Source organism: Typopeltis vanoorti, chromosome 18, assembly GCF_054136105.1.
Source record: "Typopeltis vanoorti isolate ZY-2024b chromosome 18, IOZ_Tvanoo_1.0, whole genome shotgun sequence".
NCBI classification, from domain to species: domain Eukaryota; kingdom Metazoa; phylum Arthropoda; class Arachnida; order Uropygi; family Thelyphonidae; genus Typopeltis; species Typopeltis vanoorti.
This window is the reverse complement of record NC_143566.1, coordinates 43,549,090-43,562,842: the sequence shown is the minus strand read 5'-3', so window position 1 is coordinate 43,562,842 and position 13,753 is coordinate 43,549,090. Positions and strand designations below refer to the sequence as shown.

General features: G+C 35.8%; 1 protein-coding gene across 2 annotated transcripts in view; it reads left to right on the top strand.

Moving 5' to 3' along the window:
- LOC150096621 (transcription initiation factor TFIID subunit 4B-like) overlaps positions 1-13,753 on the top strand; it is a 383,016-nt gene that overhangs the window by 362,194 nt on the left and 7,069 nt on the right. For both annotated transcript variants that reach the window (XM_090407990.1, XM_090407989.1), the window contains one exon: positions 507-557. In XM_090407990.1, the coding sequence (XP_090264116.1) occupies positions 507-557 (51 nt within the window). The remainder of the gene's footprint in view (positions 1-506; positions 558-13,753) is intronic.

Below are 13,753 nucleotides of genomic sequence, written 5' to 3'. Positions count from 1 at the left end.
ACATATGCTGAATTTTATATCTTAGACTGCTTTGGCACATTTGGTTGGAAGCCTAATCTTGGAATAGTAGTCAGATAGTTTTGAGTGAAGTGAAGAGATAAAAGCCCTCATTCCTGTAAATTGTTTTATTATTTGGTCAGAGACTGTAATTGTACACTGAAAAGGAGGTATCACCGAAATCTTCCTGTGGTACCATTTTAGTGCTGAAGAATACATGGCTGAGATTGGCTGGTAAAGAGTGCTCATCAAAAACAATGTGAATAAGATTATATAATCTTTGTTTCCAAGAAGAGTCTCCTGTAGAGTTCTGTTATCTTAGTTATGTGGTGCAGTTTCTTGATATATAACTATGTTCTCTTCTTAATAATGAATTTAAAGAATTTTAAAATAATGCATTTACTTTACTAATTAACTACCTCAGTGTAAAAATGTGACAATTTATTTTGAATAATGAATACAAGTTTAGCATATAGTGAATGTGTAATTGTGTACTTTTTCTTTTGCAGGTTGGAATAAGTGGCTTATCTGGACTTTATACTAATGTTACAAAACTTCAGGTATTAATTTATTAAGTGTTTTTTTTTTTTTTAAATGAACTTGTAAATTTTTTTTAAAGTTCCTCCACTTTTTGTTATACCTGTTAATGCAAGAGTAGCAGCCACCCAGCAGGAGACTCTTTTAAAGAGTCTCTTCTTCCTCTTTTAATCCGTCCACTTCTGTCCTCTGGAAGTATTCCCAAACAATTACAACCTGCAACTCTTAAAGCATCAATAAACTTCTATATCATTCCCCATCTGCATCCCACATCCCACTTGACCTCTTGTGTATGGGGTTGATATAAAACTTCCACTGATGACTGGCTTTCTCTTGGGGAGCACAGTGATTCTGCCTTAGTGGTACATGTTTGCCTGTTACTCAGTGGAGCTACCACTGAGTTTCCTGCCCTGAAGTAATTCAAGCTAGGAGTGACTGATCAGCTTAGTAGCGATCAGTCACTCCTAGTACATCTCCAAAAACTGAGTGATCTTGTAGATCACTCAGTTTTTGGAGATGTACCTTGAGATTTCAGCAAAATAAGTAGTCATTTTATCTTTTGCTCTTTATTTTAATTTAATATGTTGATTTTATTTAATGGTTCTAATTGTGGTGCTTCTCTCACCACCCACTTGCACGGGATAATTTAAATAAGCATTAATAAAATTGTTGGTTGTGCAGTTAATATCTGCACTACAGGATTTCCTTTGCCAATCATGGCCATAATTTTATAGTTGCTCAGCTAAAACACTTGGTGTTGTAGAATTGTTTTTCTATGTCATGGAATAATTTTTCTTTCAGTCTTATGACTAAAAGGTTTTCATATAAAAAAAAAACACAGAATTTATAGTTTTTCTTCTGTGATAATGGTACCACTTCTGCCAAGAACATAAACTCTAGGAATTGAAATTCCAGAATGTGAATAGGCAAGACAGGCGAGTAAGATTTTAAAATAGACAGTAGGGGCTAGTAAGATTTACTCTTTCACACTTTATAGCAGAAATAAATATTTAGTTGTAGTTAAAGATAGGGAAACCAGGGATAAACTATCACAATAATTCTTGTAATGACAAGAAACCAGATTATAATAGTAAAAATGTAGAGATTTCCAATGGAATATGCAGAAAACAGCAATGAAATTCTCATCCAGGCATTCTCAAAATGGGAGAAAATTAGTAATATAAAAAGAATTATCTCAAGTGGTTTTCTGGTAAGGTCACCTGCCAATGGATTTTTAACTAAGTAATTTAAGGAAATTACAACGTCACTAGTTTATACATTAAAATAAATTTTAATATACTTCAATATTTCGGCAACGTCACGTTGCCATTTTCAAGAAACTTGAGAACAAAACACGTGCATGCAGGCACAACAAATAGTAAATGAGGAAGAAGCAGGAAGCTAATTATTTCTCCTAAAGTCCTGATGGTGCCCCTTAGCAGGTAATATTGGTATTCTTGGGCGATTGGGCTGAATGTCTTCTGATATAGGTTTCCCAAATTTGAGGCAGTCTCATGCAGCCAAATTTGTTGAGATTCGGATTGTTTCTTAGGGCTGAAGCTGATTCCATGAAAAGCCTTTCATACTTGTATTTACTATGGTGCACTATCGTGGCTTTCTTCCACCGTATTCTATGGCAGGTATCCAGCGCATGGTCAGCAAGACCAGAGTGGCTGTACTAGTGAAACCAGATGTAGTCCTTGTGTTCTGAAATTCTAATATTAGCTGTCCTGCCTGTTTGACCAAAGTAGGACAGCTTACAGCTGCAAGGGATCTAGTATACACTAGGGGGGGAGGTCGGTCTTTAGTAGAGCGGATAAGGGATGCCAATTTTTTATATGGTCTGTAACAAGAAGTTGTCATGTTTTTTTAGGATTTTTGTAATTTTTTCCGAGGTGCCTCGGATATAGGGTATGGTGATGGATTTAGAGTAATCCTTGTTGTGTGTGTGGGGGGGGGGGGGGGTATTGGTTTCAATATTTTTTTGGATTTTGGTGGGGGGAAGCCATTGGCTGAGAAAGTGTTGAGAATGTGGATAGGGCATTGTCATTTGAACAGATAAGTTTAGCCCTGTTGTGTAGTGTCTTAATGATTCCATATTGTTGCGAGGAGGGGTGGTGGGATTGTTGGTGAATGTATCTGCCTGTATGGGTGGGTTTTCTATAGACTGAGAAAACCAAGGTTCCATCAGGCTGGCGGGTGACTAGTGTGTCTAAGAAAGGAAGGCAGTTGTTTTTTCTTCTTCCAGGATGAATTTGATTCTGGGGTGTTGGTTGTTTATGTGTGTTAGGAAGGAGAGGAGTGCATCGGAGCCATGTGGCCAAATAGCAAACACATCATCAACATAGCGAAGCCAAATGGTTGGTTTTTGTGGAGCAGAGTTTAAGGCTTTCTCTTCAAAAGTCTCCATGTAAAAGTTGGCCACGGGTGGGGAGAGTGGAGAACCGATGGCTGTCCCCTCTATTTGTTTGTAGAATTTTCCTTGCCAAACAAAATAGCCTGAGTTCATTTGATATCACAGCTCTTTTTCAGTTCATTGAACTGAAAAAGGGCTGTGATATTGGGAGGAAATTTAGCTTGGATTAACTCTAAGGATTCTTTCAGTGGGACATTTGTGAATAAGGAGGAGACATCAAAACTGACCATTATGTCAGTGTGTTTGAGTGTAAGGTTTTCTATACTGGCTTTGAAGTGGACTGAGATTTTTATGTGTGTAGGTGTGTTGCCAGTATAGTATGAGAGAGCTTTGGCCAAATGTTTAGCTAGTTTGTATGTGGGGGAACCAGTGCCATTCACTATGGGACGTAATGGCACATTTTCCTTATGTATTTTTGGGAGTCCATAAATACGGGAGGGTATGGAGTTAAATGGTTTTAATTTGTTAGTGATTTCCACAGGCCAAGAAGTGACCTTCTTAAGGAGCCTGTGGAGTTTTCTAATTTGTGAGTTGGTGGGATTGTACTCGATAGGGAGGTAAGTAGCCCTATCTAACAATAAAGCTTTCAGCTTACCTGTGTAATCCTTTTGGTTAAGCAATACTGTGGCCGTTCCCTTTATCAGCTTTGGTGATTATTATTTTCTTGTTTTTCTTTAATTCTAGTAGAGATTTAATTTCCTTACTGGGCATGTTGGCTTTTGGTGGTTTAGCTTTGGTCAGAACACAAGCTACATCCGGTCTAATATCGTTGGCGACGTCGTTTGGAAGGTGTCATATCCCGTTCAATTCTTATCATAATATCTTCTACAGGTATTCTTCTGAGCGCAATGGCGAAGTTGTGGCCACATGCAAGGGCGTCGAGTGCTTCAGGTTTTACATTAATTGACGAAAAGTTGACTACCGTTTTGGTAAGAAGTTGTGGTTTCAAGATTGAGTTGTTTTTTAAATTTTCAAATTTTTTGATGTGTCGATCTCGTACTTTTTTAAATTCTTTCTCCGCTGCAGTGCACGAGATGTCGTATAAAATAGACCAAATTTCGTGGCTTAAGGTGCTTGAAAGGTCATCTTCGAGTGCCTGTATAGCTGAGTTAGCTTCACTCAGGAAACGGCGAGTCGCGACAATTTGTTCTCTGAGTAAGGCTTGGCTGGCATGGTTATAAATACGAAGTGCATTTTGCGAAGAGAAACAGTGCTTGAATTTCACACAGTTACCTGGTTTCACCCCACCCGTGGCCTGGAATTACCTGGTTATCCCGGCAGCGTTTTAGGAAGGCGAGACGATTCAGTTGACTTGATAGCTTTAACTTCATTTTACTGTAATGGCATGCTTTACGTGCGTTATCATCTCTGTGGATTATCGTAATTCTCGTGGAAAGGCTTTTCATGGAATCAGCGTCAGCCCTAAGAAACAATCCGAACCTCGACGAATTTGGCTGCATGAGACTGCCTCAAATTTGGGGAACCTACATCAGAAGACCTTCAGACCAGTCGCCAAGGAATACCAACATTGCCCGCTAGGGGGCACCATCAGGACTTTAGGAGAAATAATAGCTTCCTGCTTCTTCCTCATTTACTGTTTGTTGTGCCTGCATGCACGTGTCTTGTTCTTAAGTTTCTTGAAAATGGCAACGTGACTTTGCCGAAATATTGAAGTATATTAAAATTTATTTTAATGTATAAACTAGTGATGCTGTAATTTCCTTAAATTACTTAGTTAAAAATGCATAATCGATGTCTAAGCCTTTCCACGAGAATTACGATAATCCACGGAGATGATATCGCACATAAAGCACGCCGTTACGGTAAAATGAAGTTAAAGCTATCGAGTCAACTGAATCATCTCGCCTTCCTAAAACGCTGCCGGGATAACCAGGTAATTCCTAAATGTGTGAAATTCAAGCACCGTTTCTCTTCGCAAAAGGCACTTCGTATTTATAACCATGCCAGCCAAGCCTAACTCAGAGAACAAATTGCCACGACTTGCCGTTTCCTGAGTGAAGCTAACTCAGCTATACAGGCACTCGAAGATGACCTTTCAAGCACCTTAAGCCACGAAATTTGGTCTATTTTATATGAAATTATTTTTATGTGAATTTATTCAAAAAATTTTAACATTAAACATGCAATTGATAATATTCATGACTCGTGGGAGCAAGTGTCTTCCAGCTGCATGAGAGCTGTTTGGAAAACCTTTCGCCAGAATGCACTGATGACTTGGGTGGTTTTTCAAAATCCTGTGAACAATGTGGTTGAAGAAATTGTTGCAATTGGTGAAGACCTTGGTTTTGATGGTGTTGATGCAGAAGATGTTGAAAAATTATTGGATTCAAATTAAAAAGATTTCAGTGACAATGATCTTCTTGAAATTGAACAACAACATGCATATGAAGACAACAAACAAATGGAATGTGAAGATGAAGTTCCAAAGGAGATTATTATTATTATAAAAACCTCCATGGAGTCAAAGACTCATCGTGGGAGGTCCACTGTTATACACACAGTTTATCATACTGTGTCTTAAATATATTCACTGTCTCTGCACACACCACACTCTCGGGCAAAGTATTCCAATCACTCACCACTCTCCATGCAAAAAACCTGCTCCTTGCTCACACCCTCCTTATACAGCTTCCAGGAATGACCTCTTGTTCTCCTGCTATCCTCACCCATTCTGTGCAAAACCTCCCCAACGTTAATCTGGTAATAACCACTTAACAGCTTATATGTCTCAATCATATCCCCCCCCCTCCTCCTTCTATCCACCAATTTCTGCAAATTGCATTTTGTCAATTTGTCTGAGTTCATATTCTACATTCCAGAGACCAGAAACCACCTTAGTCAATCGCCTCTGAACTTTTTCCAACGCAATTTCATCTTTTTGAAAACCAGGTGACCAGATCTGTGCACAGTAATCCATATGTGGCCTGATCAAAGCCTTATACAAAGGAACCATAACATCCTTACTTCTACAAGTCAATGTCCTCCGCATCATTCCCATTATCCGCTGTGTTGTCTTCACTATTTTAGTAACATGTTCCCGAAATTTTAGGTGTCCTTGTCTACAATCACTCCCAGATCTCTCATTTCCTCTACCTCTTCCAAGATATTCGCACCGATTGTGTACTTTACATCCCATCTCTGCTTCCCAAATTTCAAAACCTTACACTTTGAAACATTGAATTGACATCCCCACTTATTTACCCATTCAGACAGTGTATTCAAGTCCTCTTGCAAAGCTACAGCATCCACACTACTCCTGATAGCTCTGCCCAACTTTGCATCATCTGCAAACAACTGCACATCACCATTCAGACCTCTCCAGATATCATTTACATACAAATTAAAAAACAATGGACCCAAAACAGACCCTTGAGGTGCACCACTAGTAACTTTCCTCTTCTGGGATATCGCTCCTCCATAGACAACTCGCTGATACCTATCAGACAACCAATCTCCAATCCAGTGAACCAATCTACTGTTCAGCCCCATCTGTTCCAATTTAATTACCAGCTTGTCATGTGGCAATTTATCAAATGCCTTTGCAAAATCTAAATATACCACTGTATATGCAATACCCTTATCCAATGCATTTGTCACTTTATTATAAAAAGTAAGCAGGTTGCTAAAGCACGATCTTCCTTTAGTAAATCCATGCTGGCCGCCAAAGAGTATTTTTCTGTTGTCAACCCAATTCTGAACTTTATTCTTAACTAACTTCTCTAATACCTTGACCACAACTCCAGACACACAGACTGGTCTATAATTCAAAGCCTTACTCTTATCACCTCCCTTATGAATTGGAATAACAATCAAAGAACTGGATGGAATATTTCGCAGTTTAAAATTGCTTAAGCAGCAAAGAAATTCAAGTAATAGATATGGATCCAGATGTTAATCAAGAATGCTTGTTTGCTGAGGTCTAGAGAGTCATTTTGCTTGTTATCGTAGAATTTATGCTGATAAGAAAAAAAAACAAACTGTTCAAATGACTCTTTTGATAACTTTTTTTTGATAAAAAAAAATTGCAATAACTAATCTAGGTACAAGCATTTATTAAACATTTACTTTGCATTCATTTTTTATCTTTCTAAAAGAGTACCATATAAAATGAATTATTAATACAGTAATCGATCATGGACGAATTGTAATTTTTACCATTGATTATTATACATATATATATTTTTTTTTTAAATAACGAAACCTGTGGTGCGTTCATAATTAGAAGAAACACACGTATAAACCACAGTGAAAATTATTTAATTGTAAATATTTCATCCTAAGTATATACTTAGGATGAAATATTTACAATTAAATAGTTTTCACTGTGGTTTATACGTGTTTCTTCTGATTATTATATTTGATTAACACAATTTTGATATATGCAGTAACATAGAGGGATTAATTAATTTTGGATAATGATTCCATACACATCCTTTTTTTTCTTTTTTTTTTTCTTTTTTTTAATATTTTAGAAAAATTCATCAAAATCAGTGGACTTGCTGACAGGACAACATTAAGTTATTTGGACTAACCCCAAAGAGAGAACCTCTCACTACACTTCGAATTCCCTTCTCCATCTATCCAATGTTACCATTTCAAGAACTTTCATACAAAATCATTGAAACCTTAAAAGATTAGAAAATTGGGCCACTTTCCTTTTCTGCACATCTATATATAAATAAATATCACAGACATTAGAGAAGGTGTGTGTGTGTGGGGGGGGGGGTATACAGTAAACTTGTGTAACCTTTTTGGTCCAGCCAATATCAACAAGTTAAAAAGGAATTTCTTCAGCTATCAAAGAAGCATGGAGACTTTGGGCTTCAGTGTTTAAATTCTGCTATTTAAACAATATGCTGTTTGAAGCAATACAGCTTCAAATATCCATAAAACCCAGATAGTACCAGACCTTTTCTGGTACTATCTGGGTTTTCATTTCCTGTTATTTGGAATAAATGATTATGATAATCTCCAAGAGTTGAGATTGTTCCTGAATACTACATCATTCTGCGACTGGCATTCTTTTCATAAATAAGAGCAAAACTTAGTATAAGGAAATCTTTAACCTCTTCTGCCACAAACTTCCACAGTTGAGTACTAACAACACTCTGTTTAATAACTTACTGAAATTTCAGGGATATCCTAATGGGAAGGATCCTGCTTGGAGAATTGTTTTTAAATACACCCCACCTATTAGCATTGTGAAGAGAATTTTGATTTTTATGAACAGTGAGTTATCATTTGTGGAAAGTTGTGGGGGAAGGGGGAAAACATGGATTTTAAAACCAGCAATCTAATATACAAATGCTTTGTAATATTGTATGATGGAAATTTTATTGTTCCTTCCAATGATTTTTGTATTTAGAAGCATTCTAGGAAATACCAAATTTTTTAGTCAGGTGGTATAGACCAGCGCTTCCCAAACTGTGGGCCGCGGCCCCCTTGGGGGCTTTAGGTTTTGTTGAGGGGGGCCATGAAATAATGAAAACAAATTTAAAATGTTTTAAGACTAAGTATATTTTTTTTATTTTAAAAGAAATGTATTTAACTTTTATTATTTCTTTTTTGTTATTTTTTATATTTTAATGGAAAAATTTACACATTGGTGTTGGTTCACAAACTTTGCTTCCTGCGTATTTCGGCGCTTAATGAATATTAGTAAATATTGCTTATTCATATGTTTCATTTCAAAGCAGTGGTTAATTGTATTTACTTCAAATGCTCTCCAGGGAAGTTCCAAATCTTTCTGTCCCTTTCATAACGCGTTCGTAATCAGGGACTGTTGATATTGACTTTATATACATATCAAAACTCATTTTATATTATCACTGTCATCCGAGCTAGTTTTCTGTTACCAATAAAAGTTTCGCATATACTTCACACATGAAAAAAAGCTTAAACAAGTTCATGTGGGGATATAGTAACTTGCTTGCAGTGGTAAACAACACGCCCTCCCTAAGAGCCACTATACTGCAGAGGCAATAAAAATAAGTACTTTTATTATGCCAGTGAATAAGGTATGAGGAGTCTGTGTAATATATTTCTCAACAAATAGTGCAATTAGAGACAACTGGGATAAAACACACACTAATTAATGAATCACATGTCCCCTTATACAGAAACTATGCTGTATAGACTGAAACAAAACCATATGTTGCATGGGCAAACATAGTACTAACTAAAAACTATTGTCATTAATTAGATGTATGTGAGTTCGATTTCCCAACGCAGCAATAAAATTCAACCGAACGTGTTAAAATTCGTAAAAGTGTTAAAACTAAGTAATATATATATATATATATATATATATATATATATATATATATATATATATATATATATATAATGAATGTTATGGCAGTTTCACATATGGAATTCGGTTGAAGAGATTTAGCATTTCAACTCAATTGTCAGCTATGCTTTTATCTTTCGGTTGCGCGATCTTTTGTTAATACCGCACCAATCATATGCACGTTTTAATAAACAGACTGCCTTTGCTGTCTGTTTCGCGTTAGGCTTAATTACCGTAAAAGGAGAAAAGTCACAAAAGTGAAAAATGTTCCTGGTCCGGGGGATTCCCTTATTCAGGTAATATTCACTAATTTCATGTTATCAATCTGTGGTGTGCCAGTATTGGTAAGTGGTGATATTATTTGATCTATTCTACGTTAAAAAATTTAACCCTGAGATGGATAAGTGGTTGGTAAAAAATAAAAAAATCCCGCAAACAATCAGAAGAAGCAGAAACAGACTTAAAAAAAAAAAAAAAAGGACAGTATTTCATATTTTACCAGAACAGCCTGCATCGTCTTCAGAACCAAATGGTAAGAGGCAAAAAATGTAATATATGCATTTGATTTTTGCAATATTCGCTGTGTATGTTTTGTATTGAATATAAATACAATAAATATTATAATAATATATCTCTATTACGATTTTTTTTTCGAGGGGGGCCGTGAAATATTTTAATTTTTGCAAAGGGGTCCCTGACATCCAGAAGTTTGGGAAGCATTGGTATAGACCACCCATATTATGCAATCTTCAGGAGAGATAAAATTCTGTCATATTTTTAATATAAGAGGTTTTTTAAATGGCTCTATCCTCTTAGTTTACTGTGGTCTTACAGTCAGCTGCAAGGATGACTGGCAAGCAATCCCAATCAGAAAACTCCAACTCAAGGTAGTTAACTTAGATAAGGCTAACCGCTTGGATACCAGTCATATCTCAATTTTAGTTTCAATTGGTTTGTTGGTTGTTCAACAGCATGAAACTAGTGAAAAAGGATAGCCTTTGCTATATGATAATATAAAAGAGCTGAGACTTTTTTCTCTGTGTGTAATTCTATCCCTCTAACTTTTCTTTTTCTAAATGCTATCAGGCTCTCTTGCACCCCTGTACTACTCTAGGCCTATGATGAACACACTTTACTTTTTGCATTAATAAAGGTGGACACCAGTCTGGTAGTGATGCTTGCCATTATTGGATACTAAGGCAATTGGTGTGAAGTCATCAATGTGTGTATATAAGTAGTCTAGTCATTTTTTTTATTTTTATTTCGTATGGTGATTCAACAGCCATGAGTCCCTTTTACAGGGAGGTACGGCACCACCCCAATCCCTCCCCCCATTTCCATCCGGGCTTGGGACTGGCATAGCTGACAATTCAGACCCATGGCTGGAAGGTATTTCTTAGGTATTCCTGACTGCATCTGTGTATGTTCGCAGGGCCTGTTTGTGGGATGAAAAACCCCAGCTAAACCGGGGAGGAAAACCCTACTGTCCATGCCCAAGACCAGCTAACTTCGCTATGTATAAGAAAGATCCTTAAGCTCCTCATGTGAGGGATGGGAATCAAACCCAGGACACTCCTTTCCCAGGCGTATGGTTGAGAAGCACATAGCCACTCAGCTAACTGCGTGGACAGTCTAGTCATGAAGATATTTCATGCACAACTTGTGTGCTTACAGTACTTTGATAAAGGATTAAGAGGATATAATTTCTTTCACATTTAATTTCATTTCTAGCCAAGCAGGAAAAAAACTCCAGCTATGTCTAAATTGATGAGTTTAGCTCCATATCCCAGGAAATGATTTTGTCTAGTAATTTATATTTATTTGACTTGAAACTAATATTGACAGATGTATTTGTAGGCATCTCTGTGGAGATATCTATAAGGAAAATATTAGGAAATTAAAACCTGATGACTTGAGAAATGCAATTTTTTAATTGAAATATGATTTACGATGAAAATGCCAGGTGTGTTATATATAGGATACTAGGAAAATAGCTTACAAAAGCAGATTATTTAGGTGTTACTGAAATGATAACCCTTGAAACATTTTACATGCAACCCTCTATTACATATCTTGCATCTTGTTGTTTTCATGTGACAGTATGTACATTGTTTGGTTTTCTTGGGGAACAACCCTACGAATACATCTGTCAATATTAGTTTCAAGTCAAATAAATATAAATTACTAGACAAAATCATTTGCTGGTCTTCCTTACTGGCCTTACATGTTGTAGTATATTGTAATATTGCTCTAAATAAAATCTTACTATAATTCTATGAAAACCTAACAGCTCCACTTTGTTTGCATATTCTATCTTAACTGCCAGGCATTACTCACAGTTACATCAATCACAGATTTCTTTTCTTACTCTAATTATGGGATTTCTTCCTTAATATTCAAAACACACACAATATCCATGTTGTAGAGCTGCACCAAATCTTGTAACCAAAACAATTGGTTTTCCATGAATGAACTATTTACATTTACATCTGTTTTTGAAAGTATTCACACATTGACTTATCAAAGCTATAAAATTCTTCCAGAGGGACGTACCGAAGAGGCAAAATTTTAATTCAGATGAATTGAAGTCCGAGTTTAATAAATTTGAAAATACAGCCTCAAATCTATCTGTCTCATTGCATTGGCAACAAGAGAATGTTGAGTATCATATGCATTCTTTCAGAAATCCTTCTTCTTGATGCTAAATAATAGTCACTCAACAGCATTATTTCCCAAGAAGCACTTAATTTCTTTGTTGGTTAGCTGCAAGTTTTGATTTTTTTGAAAACCATACCTCTTTGTTTCTGTGGCAGTTACTTATTGTTCATCAAATAACAATTTGAAATATCATGATAGTAGTAGATTAGATTTTGGTTTTTTTAGTTGTTCCATGTGGACAAACTTCTGTTGAACTAAGCTTAAGCTTCAATGTTTCTCTTTTTCCATTTGTGCTTATGTAGATATATCTTACATGTTTTTTGGAAGTGATTTAGATTCCTTATCTTCAATTGAAGAATTGTCTAAAGCAACTTGAGCTTCAAGCGTGTTTCCAGACAAATCGTTTATCATTCCTGGACCAACTTCTGCACCAGAATTTCCAGCAGTAATATTCCTGGTTGCATTCTTGGCTGGTATTACCATATTTACTCAAATATAACTCGCATTTTTTTCTCCAAAATTAAAGTTAAAAAATAATGGTGCGAGATATATGCAGGGATTTTCAGGAACTAAAGTTTTTCAGGAAAAAACTAAATTGATTTATAATTAAGTCCTCATTATTTATTATAATTTTATAATTGCTCATATTATTAATAAAATAAATGCATTTAAATTTGAATTAGCAGCGTTATTTACACAATTGGCAGCTCACCTTCATCATATGATATATTTGAATCTTTAGCGACAATGCTTGTGTAATTAAAGTAAAACAAACAGTTTCATTATTGCTTGTCCTTTTATCATTTCGGAAGCATTTTTGTTTACACCAATATTGCACATTCAACTTGGTCACCGTAAATGCACGCCCTGCTGTTCAATTGCCATGTTTTTCTGCAAAATCAATAACTTTGAATTTAAAATCAGTACTGTAACTTGAACATTTCTCCATATTTCAAGCCAAAATTGCCAGTCATTTACTAGGCTTGAGATACAATCCTTCACAAAGAACTAATGAGAAGTGAAAGTGAGGCATGAATCGTATCTGAAAACGGACAGCAATGATAGGCCAGTAGAGAGAGCACAGTTATGAAGACGTGCATATGTTGTTGCAGTATTGACAGAAGATCACACAGCTCAACAACAAAGGCAAGCTGACAACTGCTGAGCTGAAATGCTGATTCTCTTCAGCTGAATTCCAAAATATCTGAAAATGCCATAACAGCATTCACTATCTATTTTGTATGAGTATTTCAATATTATTTCCATCTGATCTCTGTTGATCTCCTTTCATTGGGACTTAATTTTTGACATTCTTTGGCTCAGAATGTATTATATATACAATTGTTTCAATTTCCTTATATTATCATTGTTTATTTTATCATAGGTAGTAGTGTTTGGTGAATATCTCTAAGATTAACTATGAAAATCAGCAGCTTCCTATCTTTCCATTTAAGTCCTGCCACAAAAGTTGATAAACTTGTAGTGGGCCAAGGATAGATAATCAGAAAATACTGCTCTAGAGACCAAATGTTAAATTTTCAAGACTCCTATTAAGCAGAGTGGTGTCCTCTCACTAACCAATGAAATTAATCTACCACCTAAAGACTTTCATAATGATGATCATTATGGGGTCCAATCAAATCTGTCAGTTAGAGGGATATGAACTGGAGGTGCCTATTACTAAACCAAACATATGATACTTATGCACAAAACTCAATATGCATTTAATTCATAAAAGATAATTATCACTGTATAAGGGAAGTAATTTCTGCTTAGTAAATATGTAAAATGAATCCTCCCAGATATAGATGTTGAAAGTTTTTTCACTTGGT